At 41.0% G+C, this 21,659-nt stretch overlaps 1 protein-coding gene across 6 annotated transcripts in view; it reads right to left on the bottom strand.

Annotated features, from left to right (window-relative positions):
* LOC119654449 (optomotor-blind protein) overlaps positions 1 to 21,659 on the bottom strand; it is a 425,188-nt gene that overhangs the window by 178,995 nt on the left and 224,534 nt on the right. For 4 of the 6 annotated variants that reach the window (XM_038059857.1, XM_038059853.1, XM_038059856.1 and 1 more), the window contains one exon: positions 986 to 1,003. The exons of the other annotated variants lie outside the window; for them this stretch is intronic. In XM_038059857.1, the coding sequence (XP_037915785.1) occupies positions 986 to 1,003 (18 nt within the window). The remainder of the gene's footprint in view (positions 1 to 985; positions 1,004 to 21,659) is intronic. 6 annotated transcript variants of the gene reach the window in all.

Raw genomic sequence — 21,659 nt, 5'->3', positions numbered from 1 at the left:
TCGGATACCAGTCGACGCAGCTGTGAATGAGTCAAATCAGGGTAATAATCTCGGGCGAGCGCCTTGCTGTGCACATTGCCTCTTACAGTGTACTGTTACGGTCTTGAATGAAGTGCTCTAACACACTTCAAGTCCCTGATCCAACATGGATTGTTGCGCCAACGATTATTATTAATACTTTAGGACCAGGTTATCCTCCGTATTCTTTTTTAAGAGCCATAGTTCAGAAGTGGATTATTCTTAATTAGATATTTGAAAGAGTCTACACACCACCAGTCAATTCAGATGTATATGGTTTTATATGTCATTTGTTATTTTCAATTTTGCAACTCTGGTTTGAAATTCGTGTTCATCTCCAAATTTTTTTACCATAACCAACTTCGACTTTCTGTATTATGGATCATCTAGTTTTGGTCCCCACTTTCAATTTCCAGTATACATTTAGAAAGGAGGCTTAGATACCCAACAATAACGTCCTAATTTTTTCAAAACCTCGATCTCGATTGGCAATTGAGCCCCAAAACAAATGGGCGAGCCAAGACGATCTTAAATTTTAGGTAGGACGATAATTTCGCCGTCTAGGACTATCGGTCATTATAAATGAACACCTACCTTCTATGAATCTTAGCAAAAAAATAGCCTCTATTATCCCTGCTCCTCATTTTACAGCTTACAGGATCCTACGTTAATCATTCTGAATCAACCCTAAGCGAAATTCAGAGCATATCCATTTTCAGGCAAACGTCATTCCTACTAATTCTAGTCCCCTAATTTTTTCCAATATTAATATTGCTCCGAAATAAATTTGTATCTTAGAAAGTTTTTTCAAATTTTCAATTCGAATAAAACCCCTAAAATGACCTTACATTTTCTCTGACTGATTGGTAGTCTGCTATTCGAACAGGATCTTTTCAAAAGTGAATCTAGATGTACACAAAAGTGACATACATAGTACGAGTATAGGTAGGAAATAGTTTATACATACTTGTAACAGAAGATTGCCCTGTCGAGAGATTGAGAAAAAAAAATCAATTTTATTATTTTCGTTTGTACATGAGTAATAAAAAGTGACATCTAACGATTATAAATCACACATCACACAGTGTCTGGATAAGTTGAAGAAACATGCGAAGGACCCTTTTTTTCTCGCAGATAATGTTGGCGATTTATGAGGTATCCTATGCGAAAACCTTCTCAGGAAAATTAGACCCGGACACAAGCCAACTCCCGCTCAAATTTTGGCAGGACATTTCTACCAAAATTTACAAAATTCCGAATGAAATAAGTTGCGCTTCCGAACAGGCATTAATCATGTAATGGTAGTGAATCCATAACACCTCCCTCCAAATTGGATACCAATTCAAACAATAGCAGTAAAATCACTTGAAACCTGATCAATATTTCATCAAGCTTTCGCACATAATTCATCATCGTCTAAATACCATAAAATCCATACCATTCAGCCATGCATTCATAAGTGATTCGTTAACGAAACCACCAACCTCTCCACGTATATCGGCACCACTTTCCCGCAAACAGCTCAAGGTAAAAATGATGAATAGGCAACGATTAGGAGAAAATAACTATCACTCATCCCTTGTGTTGTCATATTCACTGGCAACGAGCTGTAATTTTCAGGATAATCATCCAAATGATTACATTAATTCAGATAGTGTTCATACGAATATGTTCCACGCAGTCGTCGTCCTGCACCCCTCCACGCCAGCTGCCTATTTATCGCTTGTAGCCTATTATCGTTTATGGGTAGCTCCTTAACGTTCTATTCCTATTCTTTTCTATTTGGTAAATATCTTTTCTACTGTTCAGGCTGGAACGCGAAATAAACGCATTATCTTCTGTTTTGGGCTCATTTATCATTAGAGCTCTCTTGTTGAATACATCGCCACACTCGGTAGATACACGAATCCTATCCCAGCTCTCCCGTCCTATGAAAAGTTTCCGAACAAGAAATTTATTTTATCAAGGAGCACCCAGCGAGGGTGTAGAGTATCTTTGTTTACCTGGAGCTATAGACAGAGAGGCAGGAGGACCGGGCCTCCATAATAGCACCTATGCACGCCATAATAGACATGTTGTTCTCGAGAGGGAGCGATATTGGAGGCGCATATGTGCAAAACAATAAAACGCGAAGGAGAATTCATAGAAGCGATTATAATGCGTACGTTTACAACACAATTGAGTGAGTATTATAGTCGAAAGAATCTATAAGAGGGCATGTAACACGTCCTTACATCGTCGACTGAAATACACCCGTGTAGATATGTAGGATAATGCTCGGAACACTCGACGTATGAGAAATTAATTCTATTCGAATAATATTGGTGCACACCTCCAACCATACACAATCTATTCAAATCGACTAGAAAGGACTCAATCATCTTCCTTACGATGGATGGATGTAGAATATTTTCACCTGCTCGTTGAATGTTTTAAGGTTGGATAAGCTCAAGGCGAAAGTAAAGGGGGCTCCTGAGAATTTACAAGAGAAGTTAACGTCCTTGAGAGATAATTTCAAAGTTGGTTTTGAAGGACGAATCCATCGATCTAGGATTACTAGAAATAAAAGCTGAATCACTGGAGGTGCGTGTTCTAGTTTTGAACGTTTTGTTTTTCTTAGGCAGATGAAAAGATACTCTAGTGGCAATTAAGATGACACTGTTACAATATTTTGTAGCTGAGTTCATCCTGATAAGGATATTTGATTATTAAATCGTCAACGAAATCTGACTATACCTGTGTCAACGAAAAGTCCTCTATTATAGGTGGCTATAAGTGGTCTCTTCGAGGAGGCCATCTTAATGCAACAAACTCTAAGTCTGTGACTGCTGTGAGTAGGCCAAAGGGAGCAGAAAATCTAGGTGACCCAGATTTTCAGAGTCAGCCCGTATTGTTCACGAAACCTAGCAGCACCCCACCTTCAAACCAAAGAAGGACCCCAACGTGTTATTTACCAACTTTCTGAGCCTCGCTCTAGCTAGAGCTGGGCAATTTCAAAAGAAATGCTTGAAGGTTCTCTCCTCCCCGCTCCCTTTAGGGAGTGGAAATTTTAGGGTATGTCAAGCCTGGTAGCCCGGTACACTAGATGCCAGTGCACCTTGAAAACCGCCGTAATTCTGTACGCGTCTGGCCTAAAGGCTCTCGCAGTCGTGTTTTGCTGTAGTAGGGCCAGATATTCCTTAGTGCAGATGGTGAGCCCCTTCCGTAGTAGAAATATATGGGAAAATAATGGAAAGTTCATCTTTTGCCAGATGACAAAATTTTTAGTAGTGTTCAAGAAAATTGTTGGTAATTGTGCGAACAAAGGACCTCTTCGAAGGAGAGCGCGGTATTTAGGCCAAATTAGAGCAGAGAGGAAAAACATATTCGAAGCTAACTTCACATTTTGCTCCACTGTTTCACAATGTTGACTAAGCGCAAACGGTGGACCCACAGTGTATACCCAATGATAAGTCACAAACTGGATAAGTCACAAACTAAGGAAGGGTGACAATTTCAGTGTTGACTATACGCCCACTATCCCAGTATGACGAGTGACCTGTAAATACTGTATGCAGCACAGAACTGCTAAAGATTGGAGACTACTTTCGGAATCCTGACTATTGAAGCGGTTTCGTATTGCTGGAAATCGATAACGAATAGTACGTATTTATGGTTGCTGCAGTGTGCCTAATTTCTATCTAACTGTAAGAACATAGGACAGCACAGCATTCAGAGGATGAGGAGGTTTCCACAACAGAGGCGATAACAGTAACGACCAGGCTGGAAAAGGTCGGGTTGACCCCGGCGAATGAAAAAACCGCGGTCTAAATAGCGAGCCATAAATAGAAAAATACCGTGAAGAGGAAGTCGGTGGACACATGATCGTCTCTATCAAGTACCAAGCAGTGATAATTGACACCAAATTGAGCTTGATGAAACACCTAAAGTATGCATGTCGAAAGGTAGCTAGTGCCACCGAGATACTTGCAAGAATGTTACCAACTGGCAGCGGGCCGAAACACTGCAGAACATTGCTTTTAGCAGGAATGTCTCATTCTGCTCTAGGCGTTTAGGGAGGCGCTTGCAAACTCTCAGAGAAGGAAGCAGGTGAATTCCGCTTATCGGCGTATGTCTCCGAAAGTTTAAAGCGCTTTTAAAGCCACGTTGGGTAAGGCAATCCTGCTGGTGACGGGTATTCTTCCAGTCGAAATTCTGGCGGGCTAAATCAGTGGTATTCAAGACACACGGAGCCGCACACAGAACGCAGAAATAAGGCAAGGTCAGCGTCATCGTCTTTGGCAACGCAATCGTCAGGAACCTTCGGTTGTGTCGTCAGCTTTACATACGGCCTTCGTTATAAAACGGCATGATATGTTTTATTACCAAAAACCTTTGGCTCCATTTTCCACTTGAAGTTATCTGTAAAAAATTGTCCCTACCTTCACCTCGGTATGCCAATCACGAACGACGGTATATTGAGCGAACGATATACTTACAAAGACCTCTTCCTATTTGCTTTACACGATGAGTTCACTAATATCCACATTTCACTCGAGAACACCAACTTGATGCTGTCAGCTTTACCAATCAGAATAATTCAGTGGAGTATGAATAAAAGCGCTAAAACCAGGGCTACCAAAAAGCAGGTGACGCACAACGGCACTAGTTTTCATTTGAACTGTTAGCCCTAGATCATACTTGAGAGAAATCGGGCAATTGGCAAGGAAAGATATTCATTCCGATAACAGAAGCCTTCAGTTTCAGTAGTTTCGTCCTTCATTAACTCAGATGCTGGTGACCAGTTTGACTACGATATAGTTGTCTACAATAATGTCCTCCTCCAACGCAAACTTCATCAAAGTCAGAACCCTATAGTTCAAGTTAAGTCAATGTGAATAAATACTTTGCTTCTGAGGTCGCTTATGTAAAGAAAGCGACTGCATATATCAATCTAAGGCTATCACCCGAAATGACACGCTACCCAAAAGAATATTCGTGATCAAAAGACCAAAATTTTCTGTGGCATTTTTTCTTGGAGCTTACAATCCGCCACCCCACATGGGAAGAGCTAGGAGGAGATGATGCCAACAGTGGGATAATTGCCAAAAAGGCAGCTAGACCCATACACCGATCCTGTATATTAAAAAAATGAGAGAATTGAATTATCATCTAAGGCAGTTTCTTACGGGAGATAGGGCTACTGGAAATATTGGCATCGCTTGGGATTCGATGGGTCTTCCGATGGCGTGTACTCGAGCGCCCGAAGAACAGTATATTCTATTGTCTGAACTTGATGAATGAAAGAAGAAGATTGACCAAAACCTTTATGGTATCCGGGTGGCTCAGTGGTTAGGGCGATAGAATTTCGTAGCCCAAGGTCGCGGATCGAATCTCACTGGTGGCAGAGGGATTTGTATCGTGACTGAATATCGGATAGCAATCAACTCAACTTAAAGTACTCTAGTCCTCTAGTGTAGTTATGGTCTTGAATGTAGTGTTCTAAAACCCTTCAAGGTCTTGATCCAATTGAATTGTCGAGCAAACAATTATTATTATTATTGTTATTTATTACCGACCTTCATAATCTACTGGAGATGCTAAGTTCACAATCAAATTCAACCGTGAGAATCTCCAGGGACTATATCGAAACCAGAAAGTGCGATAGACGCGTGATTGGAATGTGTTTGTGCAGACGACAACTCTCCCTTAGTAGCTTCATACTTCGCTGCAATATGGAACAACAATGTCTTCCTAAAATCTCCTCTCTTAAGAGGAAACCTGATCTTTTTAACCACAAAGAAGTGATTAGGAGAAATACAAGATTGTGATAGTATCAACACTCTTCCAGACTTCATGAATCCATCCATGAAAATTGAAAAAAAACTGGGCAAATTCTAGAAAGACCTTAGCGACACTACAAGCATTTCCTAAGTAAAAAGATCTAAGTTGGAATTGTGACGGGCATGTATATCAAAACCGATTTTTGTTCCTGTCGGTATTCATCAAACAAATGTCCTTCGTAACTTTGGTCTTGTTATGGACACTGTCACACCGGACATCCAACGTCCAGAGGTCAACATACTGCTCTATATGTGCAGAAGAAGATTTCCTGGTATTTCACAGCAAAGCTGATTTCCAGCAACTAGCTCAAGAGTAGAATGACTGCTTCATGCATCGCAGCCTCTAGCTGAGTCTGAATGAAACAGAGTTTTTAACAACCGACGCCAATGAAACAGGCACTATCAGAGATGACGAGTTGACATGAACTGAGCGAGTTAAGTACTTTAAATTAATTCTCTCCACTGATCATGAACTGTGACATGAACTTGCTTCACCCTTCGCTGCAACTTAGATGAAGTGGCAACTTAGATGTCCTTTGCCATTGAATGTCTCAAATCCTCTATAGTTCCGAGTGTTGGCCGTCTACCAAAAACAATGAGCGGCGCCTCATGTAAGAGAAAACGAGATATTGCAGACAACCGTGATCGATTTGGCGTAGCTCCGTCCATTGAAAAATTGAGAGAGATGCGTCTTTGATGGTGATGGCCATGTAACTCGCGCTGACAAGAACTCAAAAGTGAAGTGAATGGAAAACTACCTAGAGGTCAACTGAAACAACGGTGGCTTGATACGCTACACTTCCTCCGGACCAAGCCTATGACCAAGAAATATCTAGGCCAGCCGACCGAATGGAATAAAATTTGAAAAAATGGAAGAAGTTTTCTAGAGTCTGAAAATTAACTTCGGAGAAAGAAGATAGGGTAGTCCTTTACTTCAGTCGCTTTACCCGTGTCCAGTATGTTTAACCAACGAAACAAAACGGCTTACGTCATTCCTATCCCTGCTTAAGCATCCAATCCTTCACCATCCCTTCTCTCATCCTTTTAAGACGTATTAGTGATTAGTTTCATTCAAGTGTATTAAGAACTACGTGCATATAAGGTCTTAGGATAAGTTGGTCATTTAGGCTTCTACTAGGGAGAAACAATGCTCCCTACTCTAGATACCACTTAAGTGGCAAACATAACAAACACACAGAGAATCTTCCTACTCCCTACTCAGAAATTATCTCAGTCACCTAGTTCAATCCAGGCATTGAACAACACTTTATAATTAAATGTATCTGAAGTAGAAAGGGGGAAAGACAGCACCGTGAATCCACATCCAGAGTAATTCTCGGTCCCATATTACAGCTTTGCATTTTTCACAAGAGCAAACCAACCACCAAACCATGTTATAGACTTTGCTTGACAACCCTCCTTATAGATTTTTTTTTATCACCCGGCAATTTTCGTCTTTATCAATCTTTTATGGGAGCACTAAAAGACGAATGATTGTGAGATAATGGGACTATGAAACCCTTTTTGGTATAATTGGCTCCTGGTACAAAAACGAGTAGAATTGATTTACTAATTTCTGAAGTTGGACATAAATAAAAATTTCCTTCTTTCTTTTCTCTCTTCTAGTTAGAATGGTATAACTTTCAGGAACTAGTTGTTTCCTTGCAGTAGAAGAAAAAAGAAGAGAAAACTGGTTCCCGAAATAAGTTATTTTCAAAAATTAAAACAAACAACGCTTGCGTAAACAGAAACATCTTCTTTTGGTTAGCTTCAACTTCCATCTTTTTGTTGTGCGCCAGGGCTCAGATATTCAAGGAAAGTTTTTTTATAAAACTAATACTTGCACTCCGTTATTATATTGCCATATCAGAACTTGACGTATTTTTGACATTCTCACCTAGGTTTGCTTTGACGGTTGTTTTCCCATCTGGGAAAATTCGCCACACTATCTTGTAATACCAAGGCCGAAAACTTATTCTTGACTGTGAAGAGTTTACTTCACATGAAGCGTCCTATGGGTAACAAGGTGCGTTCATAGTTGTCTCAAAAAGCCAACTAATTTTTAGGTTCCATATACGCTCGTCTTTCAAATCTTTTGGGAAACGCAAATAGTCGACTGAAGAATTCTGCCTGACTTTTTACTCCTCTTGATTACCGTAAAAAAGTCCAGAGACCCTACATTGTGGACTCCGATTCGAGGGACCGGGATGATAGACAGGAAGTCGCAAAACTAGTAAATTACCATTCAATACTATCTTGGAACTCTCATTCAAGATAGACTTGAGGTAGCTTCGACAACTTAGTTGCTAGTAATTTGGCCTGTCGTATCATGTAAACCATAAGCATAATATGTTTTACTGATAACTAGATTGCAATTAGGGACTCCTAGTCAACTCTATCAGCCAATGGAGAACTGCGTTATGAAATTGCTTCACGTATAAACGTAACCTGAATGAAGTGGTGTTCCAGAACTGGTGTTCTTTGTGATCGACGCATCAACGAACATTTTCTAAAATCTAAAATTTACCGCAATATCGTCCGTCCTGCGCTCTCTATGGTTCTGATTGTTGGCCAACTCTAAAATACAATGTACGACGTCTTGCGGTAATGGAGACGAAGATGTTACGTTGGACTAGTGGCATGACACTTTTCGATCATATCCGAAATGAGGATATCTGCGATCGTTATGGGGTTGCACCGATCGTGGAAAAACTGTGAGAGAGGCGTCTTCGATGATATGGTCACGCAATTCGTGCTAACGAGAATTCACTTGCAAAGATTAGTCTGAAAATCGAAGTCGATGGTAAGCGACCAAAAGGCAGGCTGAAATAACGGTGCCTTGATACGCTGGATGGGGATTTAAAAGCCTCGAGATTGCACCCAGATCAGGCATTCGATAGAGCCAAATGGCGAAACCGATCACGACGAGCCGACCCCGCTTGTGAACGGGAACAAGGCTGAAGAAAAAGAAAAGAAGTCAATTTTTATATTGTCTTTCTGGTAGATTAGCAGGACACTAACTAGGTGAACTAGATCATGGTCATGCGCTGTTCTGCATTACGTTTCTTCGTGGTTTTCGGAACAGGTGAGACACGATTTGACTTTTCACGCGAATCCTTCTAGAAAATATCTGCATTTCCCTGTGAAACAAAATTAATTAGGAAAGATTCAGAAACCCCAATGCAATGTGCAAGAAAATCGAATAGATTTACCTTTTATTTAACTAGAATTCGATTTGGGAGCTTATAAGAAAAACTTCCGTGGATGCCTCAAAAATTGTGGAAACGAGGTTGATTTCCTGACCATCGTTTTCAGGAACGTAGAGAAATAGACTCTCCAGCATTCTGTCATTAATTAGATGCTATAAATTTAGTAAAACCATAAAACTAGATTTAGGCCACTGAACAGTAGATAAATGTAACCTATCTAGTCCTGTTAATGCCATGAAGACGCGGTTCCAAATTGGTCCTTAAGCAAAGTGTCTTATTTGTCAAATGTGAGAAATTGAGTGAAGCATACCAAATCGATTTCTACTCAGATTTTCTCTTCAATTTATCTGAATCTTCCCTGATAATCTCCAAGATAACGTTACTGACCAACAGTTGTCCCCGCAATTATAATACAAAAGTTCAAGATGAGCTTGAAAAGGAGGATCAGAAAATGTTTAAATTATGAGGTTCTGAAGCCTATGCTTCGAAATAATTTGTAAATGGTGGTCACATAGAGGCACGCTCATGGGTGTTTTTCAGCGGTTGAAATTACACACACTTTAGTTCCGTTGTTTTCTGTATGTGCTCCCCCTTAAGTTTCTCTATCCAAATCTTCACTACACTTGAGCACAAACGCCAAGTGGGCTGCTCAATTCCATTGATCTAAGTACGAAAATATACCCTTCCACATTTAGATTCAACTCACTTTTCGTCCTCTTCCATCTTCAGATCTACGATTGATTCCGTACGCCGCAAGCCTCCCTACCCTTGCAAAGCAAAGCAAGTAAGGCGCTGTCGTCAAAAGATCCTTAAACCGCACCGCGTTCAATTCATACGTGAAATTTTAACGCTTATTGAATATTCAAGAGTGCTAATTGAATTTAACATATATGAACTCGCGATTCAGATTCAGATGACTATGTACGTAGGTAGGCAGCGGATAGTACGACCGGCGAGGATAAGTAGAGGCATCCAGCCTAGGGTAGGTCTATTCAAGCTAGTGGAGCAGGTGTACAATGAGAGTGCCGTAATGGAAAAGAAATGAAAAAGGCTCGCGCGAATGAGGTATTTTTCTCTTCTTTCCATTCTATTCCATTTCTATTCTATTCAAGAAGATTTTTCAAGTTTTCATGATACGAGGAATAGAACAAAAACGAGCAAAAGTACATGGTACTATGTGAGCAAGGAAACATACCTGGGAAGGTACCAAGGCAAGATACTTAGATATATGGGTGGATAGATAGATGTGTCCCCACATACATACTCGTTCATATGGAGATGAATTATTCTAAGGTCCCTGCACCAGATTTAAAACTGACCTGCTCGGGATCATAAGAATTATTGTCTTTATTAACCCAACTGCCTGAAGGAATTCGATGCGGTATTCGCGCTAGCGTTTCCTGATGAAGTGTCTCCGATTCAATTAAATCTTAATTAGTACTATTAAATGTTAAAAAGAGGATGTAAGGCGAGAGGTAAAAGGATAACCCGGAATTGAGGGAAGTTAATTTGAATAAAATTAGCAGGCAATTTAGCATATTTAATTGTTTCGAACCAGTGAAAGGAAAGCGGGTTCCAATTATTGTAGGTTCCGGGTGTTATTTATGGAAGCTTAGGCACTGGTACTGTCTATTTTTAAGGAAGAATTGCTCTTTAGAGATTTGTCTTTCGTTAGCAGAATTTGTTCTATATTATAACTTTATTACAATTAGAATTCGCGATTGTGATAGTGTACTTTTCAAACCTCTTCCCAGATTTCACTCGTCTTTACTAAGATTCTGCTCCACAATCAATGTTATCGCAATTTGGCGACTGAAAGTTTACTCTGAACCAAGTCCTGTATTTCATGCTGACTAGGGTAAGCTCATTTTGCAGGAGAGGGTGGAGCCTGTTTTAATTTTGCGACGAATCCGTTTATAACAATGCCACTGCTGAATCTCACATCCACTCATTAAGATATTGCAGAAATCTTTGAGGAAATAAGGACTCATGCTTAATGTTATATCTTTAGATAGAAACACATCGGGATCACAGATGAAGTATGGAGTGTTTTTTGTTAACAAATCTTAAAGTTTGAGGAAGGGTAATAAAAGGTATCTTTCCACTGAAGAGTATGACATATTTCGGGAACCAGTTATTTCTTTTCGAAGTGCAAGAAAAACTGCTTCCATATACCCAAGATATCGAAAATTGAGGTTTCTCTTTCTTAATTCTCGCTTCTAATTGGAGGACTCTATATTTAACCAATGATGATAAGAATTAAGTTGTAGGAATCGGCGAAATTGTTGGCACCAAACTAATTGCGGGAGGTCAAGGTTGTAAATCAGAAAAGCATTGCCTGCAGCGTGCCGTTAAAGCTGAGATTATCCTTGGCAACTTAGCATACCAAGTGAACGGATTGCAGGGTCAGTAAGGCAGTATCAGCAAGCTTTCGTCAAGTTAGTTCTAGGACAGTTTCTTACCACTTCTACATGTAACTGTTGGCAACCTAGAGTCAGGTTAACATATTCTGCTCACTGGGAATACTTCTTTTCCTTTTCTTCTTTTTCTTCAGCCTTTGTCCCGTTCACAAGCGGGGTCGGCTCGTCGTGATCGGCTTCGCCATTTGGCTCTATCGAATGCCTGATCTGGGTGCAATCTCGAGGCTTTCAAATCCCCGTCCAGCGTATCAAGCCACCGTTGCTTAGGTCTGCCTTTTGGTCGTTTACCATCGACTTCGATGTTCAGACCAATCTTGGCAAGTGGGAATACTGCGGAACTTATATCGATAAGAAACGACTCCTCATCTGGACAATACGGTATATTTTATAAAGATTTTGATCTTCTTTCCACTTCTGATCCCGGGTAAGGGCTTAAGGCCGAGAGCAAACTTATGCACTCTCAAACAAAGATTTTTCACTTTTTTTCCTCCAGTATAGTCACCCAGGTTCGGCCCAAAGAACCGAGTGTGGGTATAATCCCACAATCCTCTTCGGCCACGGATTAATTTGGTACACAATCAGGGGATGAGAGCCTAACTAACATAGAGACATATCCTCCAGGAGTCCAAAGTGCAAAGACATCCCGGTTCCCATGGTACAAGAAAACTACTGGTGAGGATTCGTGGCAAGCACCACTTCAGTCCCTTGGAGACTAGGATTTGTTCAGCACTTCCCACTGAATTCTAAAAGTACTGAAAAATGCTGGTTTGCACATACTTCAGTATAATCCGGACATTCTAAACTTACAGATCTGGAAAATTCTTATCGGGTAGAAACGTAAGAAGTAGTAGTATTCCATATAGCGCCAGAGGGATGGCTACTGAGTTCGTCCTACAGAAAATTAAGGGTTGGCAAGATACTTGTCCATTATATGCAAGAACAAAAATAAAAGAACATATAAGTAAAACCACAAGGCTCGCCATCGCACATCGAGATAAAGAGGCACGTAAATCGAAAGTTTCCAAACCGAAGGTGCTGACAAAAATACAGCTGAAATGCTCAAAGTACATAGTGATGTGAATTCGGGAGCCTTGCAACGGGCTCCAATGAATCTGGAACACCAAACAAATAGTCAAATCGTCGAGGTGGAAAATAATTGTTAAACTCTCGAAGAGAATCAACTTGGAGAACTGCAACAGGTGGCGACTAGATGGTCTAGATGGTGTAAAAGATAGAAGACATAGACATAATTCTACTGAAAGCTCTGTTATTAGTTATAAGGTGTTTGTGTCACCAATGCAAATTAGTGACACAAATACCTTATAACTAATCGGGTAGCATTCACTAGAATCGAGCCTTTCCTTATACCTCATGTTGATGAAATTCAGTAATGTATTTGACAGATTGAATGACCACACAATTTTAGGGGTCTTGCTAGTGGAAAAAATTCCAACGAAGAGAGCATCACTAAAGTTCTTCTTCTCCAGACTTTGTCCCGTTCAGAAGTGGAGTCGGCGCGAGCACGTCCCTAAACCAGATAGAATTAAAATATAAGGACCTAGGAGGGTTGCACAGTGGAAATCTGAGGGAACCCTTTCAATCTAACACGCAAATCAAAAAAGAAGGCTGCTCCGTTCACTACTGTTCCTTGACGTCCTAAATGTCCCAAGGACTATAACCGCGGATCAACCGAGAGATATTAAATTGACTAGAAGAGGAACAATATGGGAATGACACAAAACAACTATCGCCTACATATATGGAGGTATTATCTTAGCTATGGCATAGGAGAAATTCCCATGAAGAAGCTTTGTAAGTTCCTTATGCTCCAGCCAAGGATAAAGTAGAGGAATCATTAGGTCCCATTTTAGAAAAACCAAAAAACTGACCTGCTATCTGTGTTGCTTTTTTCCTGAAAGAGTGGGATTTAAGTCCGAAGAAGATTACCTTGGTACAGCAGCTTTAATAGTTCAAAATCAGAGAAGTTGAGAAACGGACTTGGTTTTGAGCTTGTGAAACAGATGCTTGCAACATTAATCTCAAAAAAAACATCCTCGAAACTTCCCAGAAAATAAATAAATAATAATAACTCCGCTGTAGATGGTCCCAAGCCCGGTTGTGAAAGGAGGAGAGATGGATAGCTTCAGTCTGAATGGCTGTACGCCACCGCAGCGTCTCAGGGGGTAGGTGAGGAGTGCCGGCACTTTGCAGTCTTGCAGATTACTCACCGAGGAAACTATCCCCACACCTGGAAGCTAGCAGTCGGGGGGCGATTTGACGTCTAGGCACCACGACGACCAGGAGCATTGCTTCGCCTGCCGCAGCTAGTTCGCGTAGGCAGCGGATGAAGTGGACGGAGGGATTCATGTGTGCCATTCAGAATGGCATTATTGATGTTGCTATCCCCCATAATAGCAACATTGAACGGAAATACGTGGAGAAGAAGGTGAATTATGAGTCACTGTCTCGGGAAATCAAGGAAATTTGGTATCTCGAGCAGGTCGTAGTAGTTCCCTTAAATATTGTCAGCTACTGGTGTTGTAGCTAAATCCCTCTCCCCTGGTGTCTCATATAGGCTGGTTCAAACCATACAGAAATATACCATTCTGCATACGTCCTGGCTGTTGGGGGGAGTTCTCGATGGATTCTCCCATTGACCCCCTATCCATACGGCCACCACCACCAGGACTTCTTTATAATTTAAGTAAGTAGGATCGTCCGGGCCTAAATGATTGGCACTTCGTGCTAGTATTGGGTAAGGTGACAGCTCGGAAAAAAATTTTAAAAAAATTTAAAAAATCCTTAGTACCTTCTCATTTAATTGCCAAAAATAGGATGAATTTTCTGCTTAAAAATAGACGACCCCCTTTATAAGTCTTAGCAGTTTGTGAAGTAAACCGTATCGAAGGAAGTCAGTTTCGCTTTATCGATCCTTGTGTGTTAATGGAGAAAATTATAAAAGAAAACACCCTCTCAAGCTTCGCACAATGTCTAAATAATCACAATCAATTCATGGAGAAAGGGGGGAAGTGATTCTTTCCCCAAATAGACCCAGACCCCATACTGCGAAGAAGAGATTAACAGAACTGCTTTGCAGCTACTTCTTCCTTTTAATCAAGTTATCGTCAAATTGTTTTTTTCTTCTGGAATTCTGTATAGTAACGGAGGTAGTAGGATTTATAACTCAGGATGATCCACTACTTAAACAGTCATTCCAGCAGTTTGCTATTCTCCTTGCCTTTGTGGAAAGTTCCAGGGGTTCGATTTAAAATGAAGCCTTACTCCTTGATAATAACAAGTTATTGAAATCACCTTTTTAAAAAATCTTAAATATAAAATGACTTAAATTTGCTGGAGAATCTTACGGAGTCATTTCAGTTAGTTAGCTTGGTTTTTTCCTAGATTCACTCATTTTCTCGGGTTTATTCTAGTTTTCGACAATTCTTCTTTCTATTCTTTCATTGTGTTTCCTCAACGTCCCGGTTGGCTATTTTATTCCCAAGGGATCAGACACTTGGATTCTCTATAGGATAAAGGTCGTCCATGTTACGGTTTTTATGAACCCCGCTCGATTATTGCATGTGACGCCTATATTATATAGATTACTTGCCCATACATGGCTCAGTATATCTTTAGTAGTTTGTCGATTCACATTATCTTTAGTCCAAATTTTTTAGTTCTATGATAATTTAGTTCCCTCGTTAATATTAGTTTAAGAGCTGCCCTTTTGTTGAATTCACAAGATTATTTCAAGTATCTAAATGATCTCCGGCAACTTATCCAAAAATGGAATGATCGCCTCATTCAATACGGTCTTAGATTGAATCTAAACAAAACTGCATTTTTGACGACCGATCCCCATAAAACAGGCACAACCACTGTCAGTGGCAGTGATCTGTCCAAAACTGAGCGATTTAAATACCTCGGGTCAACGCTATCAACCAATGGAGGACTGCGTTATGAAATTGTTTTACGCATTAACGCAACCCGGATGAAGCGGTATTCCACAGCTGGTGTTCTTTGCGATCGACGTATCAACGAGCGTCTCAAATCTAAAATTTACCGCAATGTCGTCCGTCCTGTCGCTCTCTCTGGTTCTGAGTGTTGGCCGACTATAAAAGACAATGAATGGCGTCTTGCGGTAATGGGGACGAAGATGTTGCGTTGGACTAGTGGCGTGACACGTTCTGATCAAATCCAAAATGAGGATACCCGTGATCGATATGGTGTTGCACCCATAGTGGTATGGTCACGCAATTCGTGCTAACAAGAACTCACTTGCCAAGATTGGTCTGAACATCGAAGTCGATGGTAAACGACCAAAAGGCAGGCCGAAACAAGGGTGGCTTGATACGCTGAACGGGGATTTAAAAGCCTCGAGATTGCACCCAGATCAGGCATTCGTTAAGGCTAAATGGCGAAACCGATCACGACGAGCCGACCCCGAAGATTTCAAGTATCTAAATTTCTTCAAAGTTTGTGTATCAGATATCCGACGATAAATCAGAGATTGGGAATATTTTGAAATTCTTTCCAGTGTTAACCGTGGTCTGGTTAGTATTCTTCATACGTAATTTATAGTACAGAAGATACTAAGATAATAATTGTAAGATTTGCGATTTCAAATTGTTAAGCTTGGAATCTGGATTTTACACTTCCTGTCAACGAAATGGATCAGAAGAGAGGCACCAAAATCCTCAGTATTGAAGATTGATTCAGTTAGGCAGGGTTAGTAATGGAGATATTCTGACGAGGATGTTATAGCAAATCTGTTTGGGTTAGATCGTCTAAAACACGTCAGAAAATCAATCTTTTGATCTGATTCTTCAAACAAACACAATAAACCTCATTCAATTACGCTTATTTAATTAACACCGCATACAAACACTCTTAAAATATCAGTTTTCCATTTAAATTCAACCGCACAAAATCTCATACATTGTCACTCGTCACCCCCGTTAAAATTGTCCAAACAACATTGTTTATGAAATCTAATCCACTTTTACACTTTACTGGATTGTTTTGCATCCCTCACTTCCCGGGAGTCGTACACGTACTATTACACAGTCTCCTCCTTCAACCCCTCAATAAACGACCTACTATCTACGTAAAACGTAAGTAAAAATCGAAAACAAACGCAAAGAAAGGTAAGCGAATAACTCGAACGCCCTTCAAGTAGGGGCTGCCCGGCCTGTTTGCCCACAGAAAACATTTTCCTAATAGCGTAAATATTCCGGGAAAATTTTTGAAGATGATCGAAAATCAGCGCGAAGATTGGTAACTACCCCAAGTTTGACAAATAAAAGTGTATTCCACAACCCTAAGATATCGAGCTGCATTACAGAACGGTGCGATGCAAACAGACAGGATTTAGAGGCTCTGTTAGGGGAGGAAAAATGCAGAAATGTGGGAGAGGAGAGAAATATTATAATTGAAAAATGAGACAAGGTAAACAGAGGAAAGCAAAGACTGAATTAAATTCTTTGCAATCTTAATATGTGGTTTTTGAATTATATTTTTTCTTTCCGTGTGGGAATGTCGCAATCGAAAAAGATACAAATGGAGTTGTCAGATTTTTATGGTTAAGATACTCGGTAATCCGTCCTCGCCTTCGGATCTTCTTTCCTTCTAACCTCCTATCCCATCCCTTCCAAATGCCAGTTGATCCGTGCACCTCATAACAAGCATGCATTCACATTCCCTATCAATGAAGCCCTCAAGGATCAGACAGGTTATGCCGCACTAGTTTCATCCATATTTTCATTTCAGGCGTAAACAACTCACCTTGACAGTTTTTTAACCGCCATAAGCCATCATAAGAAGAATATGGAGGTGAAACGCAAAGGGTACAGCCCGTAAAGTACACAACATCGTGTCAACCATTATGAAAATCTGCATATTTTCTTTCAATCTGAATGGACACACACGCAATCTTGGGTAGAGTTTCTTCTGCAATGTCCCGCTCTGGCCAATATGAGCGATTGCTTGGTGGTGTGTGTAAATTTGTATCTGCCACTTAATCAACACATGAATGTGAATCTTTTAGTGGAAACCATTATGCGAACAAACTATTTGCGCGTCTGTCTGTCTGTCTGTCTGTCCGTCTGACTTTCTGGGTCTTCTGATGTTTGTATTGTTTAATGCAATTAGGGAAGAATGCAAGCAAATAAAAAGTCGGAGATGATTTTACTGCATTGGCTGCAAGGGACATAAAAGGATAGTCAACAGAAGCTCATACTACAGATGACAATGAGATACAAGATAGAACATGCTAATTCTGTAACATCTCATCAAAATGGAATCAAGAGCGTTGGAAAAACAAGAAAGGCTCGGAAAAGACCCGATACCAGCATTTCTCCGTAAAAGATTGCAAAAAGTCGTATCTTTCAACGTCAGATAAAAAGTGCATTTCAGATTTCTTCCCCTTCTCAACTAATACATACAAATTGTTATGAAGCTGTGACGTCCTGATAATGTCGCTGACGACAACGATGACGCGAGGTGTGACTGAAAATGATTGCCCTTAATTAAATGGCAAATTCATGCATCCATGAAATGACGATGCTTTTGCATTCATTGCATGTTTTCTTCTCTGCATCGTTTGACTGGCGGCTGAGTTACATTAGAAATGCACTTTTAGGATGCACATGATGAGAGGGTAGACAGGGATGAATGGGAGTTTCACGTGTATTTGTGCCAGTTGAAGGGTACTGCCGACGGGAGTTATGGATTAGAGAATAATTTTCGCTCTGTACGTTGGAGTTCGAGCAACATTTATCATTACACGGCGACTTTTAGATACAACCATCATTATATGTCCCTTCTATGATACCCATCAGGGTAAAAAAATTTATCTAGAAGTTGGTGGTAATCGGATTCGTGAGCTTTTCCCGAGCAATACGTATGATAGCTGTCAAAATCCTCTAGTTGTCTGACAGATTCCTATATCCACGGTTCGTCAGAAAGACTAGTGGTAGTTCAGTGTCAACCCCCTTCTTAGTGCCTGAAAAGGATGTATGCTGGAAATCCACCCGACGGGAATGAGATGATCAAGTTTTCAACCAAATAGAGTAATTGGCTGGTATGCGAAAATGGCGACCTGCCATCAAATATAAGCTGTCAGGACGCAATGTTGGCAGACGCCAGTTGAAAGTGGCGCAGATTCATAATAATCGTCATATTTGCCGCAATGTCGACAGGTTATCAACCCGTCAACAGGCGAACATGAAAATAAATGAGAGATTTCCAAAGCTAAAATCCACAGGATCAGAGTTATAGATGTGTCAATATCGCAGCTTGACACGAAAAAAGTAGATGCCGTGATAACCAGCGAATAATGTGGTAAGAAAACTGGCGGAACTTCGCTCCAAAACGGAAAAACTGGCGTAAAAGGATGAGAATCCTTCACGACAAGGCTGTAGCCAAAAACGGGGCAATATCCTTTGTCTGTTTGAAGAAGGAAGATGGGACATCTACCAAGAATGAGAAGGACAGGGTACACCTGCTTCTCAGAACTTATTTCCCGGGGTCCTACCCCACGGTGGCAGGCGACAACATTCTGCCTGACACCCCAACAACGAATAAAAGGAAAAGAAAGGAGAACTGGAAACTAGCAAAAAAGGTACGATCAGAAGCTAGGCTAAGGTGGGCAGTGGGAACTTTTAAACCACCGAAATCTCCAGGAGTAGATGGCATTTTCCTAGCACTAATCCAGAGAGGCCTAGGAATTATTTTAGAGTCTCTTCTACGGGTGGTAAGGGGGAGTATAGCACTGGGATACACACCAAGGGCATGGAGACGGGCAAAAGTGCTCTTTATTCCGAAAGCGGGTAAAAAGGATTCTTTTCATCTTAAATCTTTCAGACCAATTTGCCTAACATCGTTCGTACTCAAAACTTTTTTGGATATTGAAGGAGCATTTGACAACACATCGTACACAGGGAGTTGAAAACACCCTGGCTTTCTGGATGGGCAAATGTTAGAAAGCAGGCAAATAGAAGGTACAAATTCTATTGTCACGAACACTACTCTAGGTTGTCCACAGGACGGGGTACTATTGCCGCTGATTTGGAGTGTGGTAGTGGACGAACTCCTGGACGTGCTAAGAAATACTGTAATACAAGTCGAGGGTTACGCGGACGACATTGTTTTAATCTGTAGGGGCAAATATGAGGATACCCTATGTGATAGAATCGAAACAGGACTAAGGGTTACTAGTGCCTGGTGTAGGAAGGTGGGAATGCGGATCAATCTGGGCAAAACCACCATAGTATCATTCACTAGGAGGCGTAAAACGAAAAACAGAGGTCAAATATTTGGGAATTACGCTAGATCGAAAATTACTCTGGAAGACACATAAGCCACGAGAGCTCTGATGGCTTGTAGATCCACAGCATGAAAAAAATGGAGTTGCAGCCCGAAGATACTACTTTGGATATATACTGCAATAGTAAGGCCAATGATTACCTATGGAGCGGTAATCTGAGCTAAAAAACCGAACTCAGCACACGAATTACATAAGCTCCAAAGACTGGCTTGCGTGTGTATCAGTGGAGCAATGAGGATATGCCCAACGGCATCCCTGGAGGTCCTTCTGGGATTAACCCCTCTCCAGCTGCACATACAGATGCAGGCAAGAAGACCAATATTCAGGATGGCCGGTAATATCAGTGAGGCGGGGAGTTGCATAAATCGAAGGAAGATTGATATTCTTTCTAGGCGGTATCCCAAACTACTGATACCAAGAAGTTTGAAACAAGTTGGGGTAACAAGGCAAACTGGGAGAGCGTGGCTGCGACATACGGCTTAAACCGGCAACTGATTACTTGGTACATTGACGGATCCCTAACAGCGGAGGGAGCGGGTGCCGGTGTCATTGGTCCTAGGAAAATGTACTTTGAGCTAATGGGCGGGTACGCTCGCATATTCCAGGCGGAAATATACGCATAGACAGATTTGTCTCATTTAATCTCCAAAGGAACTACAGGGGCAGAACCTTGCTATTCTCACCGATAGCCAAGCAGCGATCAAGGCACTTAGGTCCAACCAGGTGAACTCTAAACTGGTATGGTTATACCTTGAGTGACTGAATACACTTGGTTCGTCCAATAAGGTCTGGATACTTTGGGTTCCAGGCCATGCTGGGTTGAAAGGTAACGAGGCAGCGGACGAACTAGCTAAGAAGAGAGCAGGGACGTATTTAAGGGACCAGAACCCTTGCGTGGAATCGGAAACGGTTTCATGGCTTTGACTCTAAGAAATGAAGAGGGACGGTTGAGAAAACTACACTGGGCGGGCCTACCAGAAATGGAGCAGTCCAGGGTGCTTATTGGATGATACGAACCCATGCGCACAAAGGATTGCTTAAACCTCACCAAAAAGAACCTCCAAATCATAGTGGGAATTCTCACTGCTCATTGTCGGCTGAACTATCACCTAGGGAAGCTAGGGATACCTACGGGCACTGCCTGCAGGTTTTGTGGGAAGTATAACGACACGTCCTGGGATAGTGTCCGACACTTGTGCAAAGTAGGTCGAGTCATCTGGGAGAACACTTAATACCAGATGCAAAGCTGAAAGATCTGCAAGTAGGGAACATACTAAAGTTCCTGACGGTTATAGACCTGCTTGAGATACTATAATCAATAGGTACACTATGACCAGTAAAAGGCTCATAATAGTTCTTTAAGGATGCGGCGTGACTTTTCCTTAACAGAATAATGATAATACGGATCCTGCAAAAGTAAATTGACTCCATTACGAAGTGGGGCTGGGAACGTTTTTGCGCCTGGTAGACCAAAGAACCATTGCTACGTGATGGTAGCATTGAAAAGTTTGAAGGGCGAAGCAGTAGAAATTGAAGGATATTTGTTAGTAGCGGGAAGTTTCAAACCTAAGCTGGAAGGGATACACAAAACACCTTCTTAACAGACAGACATATTTTGGATATGGTAGAAGGACTTCGTCTAATTACAGTCAATACAGATGGCCTTACAATCTGCAGAAGGCCAGAATTCGAAGAAAGTCCTTTGGATATCAACAACAAACAAACAAACAAAACAAAGTCAGAGAATTTTCATATCCAAGAAACATCAAAACGAAGACCAGGAAATTGGAGTACTTCAAAATGGAAATGTGAACCCTTCCTGGCAGAATTAGGTAGGAACTCGACTTAACTGTCAACGCTAGGA

This window comes from Hermetia illucens, chromosome 4, assembly GCF_905115235.1.
Source record: "Hermetia illucens chromosome 4, iHerIll2.2.curated.20191125, whole genome shotgun sequence".
Lineage (NCBI taxonomy): Eukaryota > Metazoa > Arthropoda > Insecta > Diptera > Stratiomyidae > Hermetia > Hermetia illucens.
Note: the sequence above shows the minus strand (reverse complement) of the source record. Positions and strands in the feature narration are given on the sequence as shown.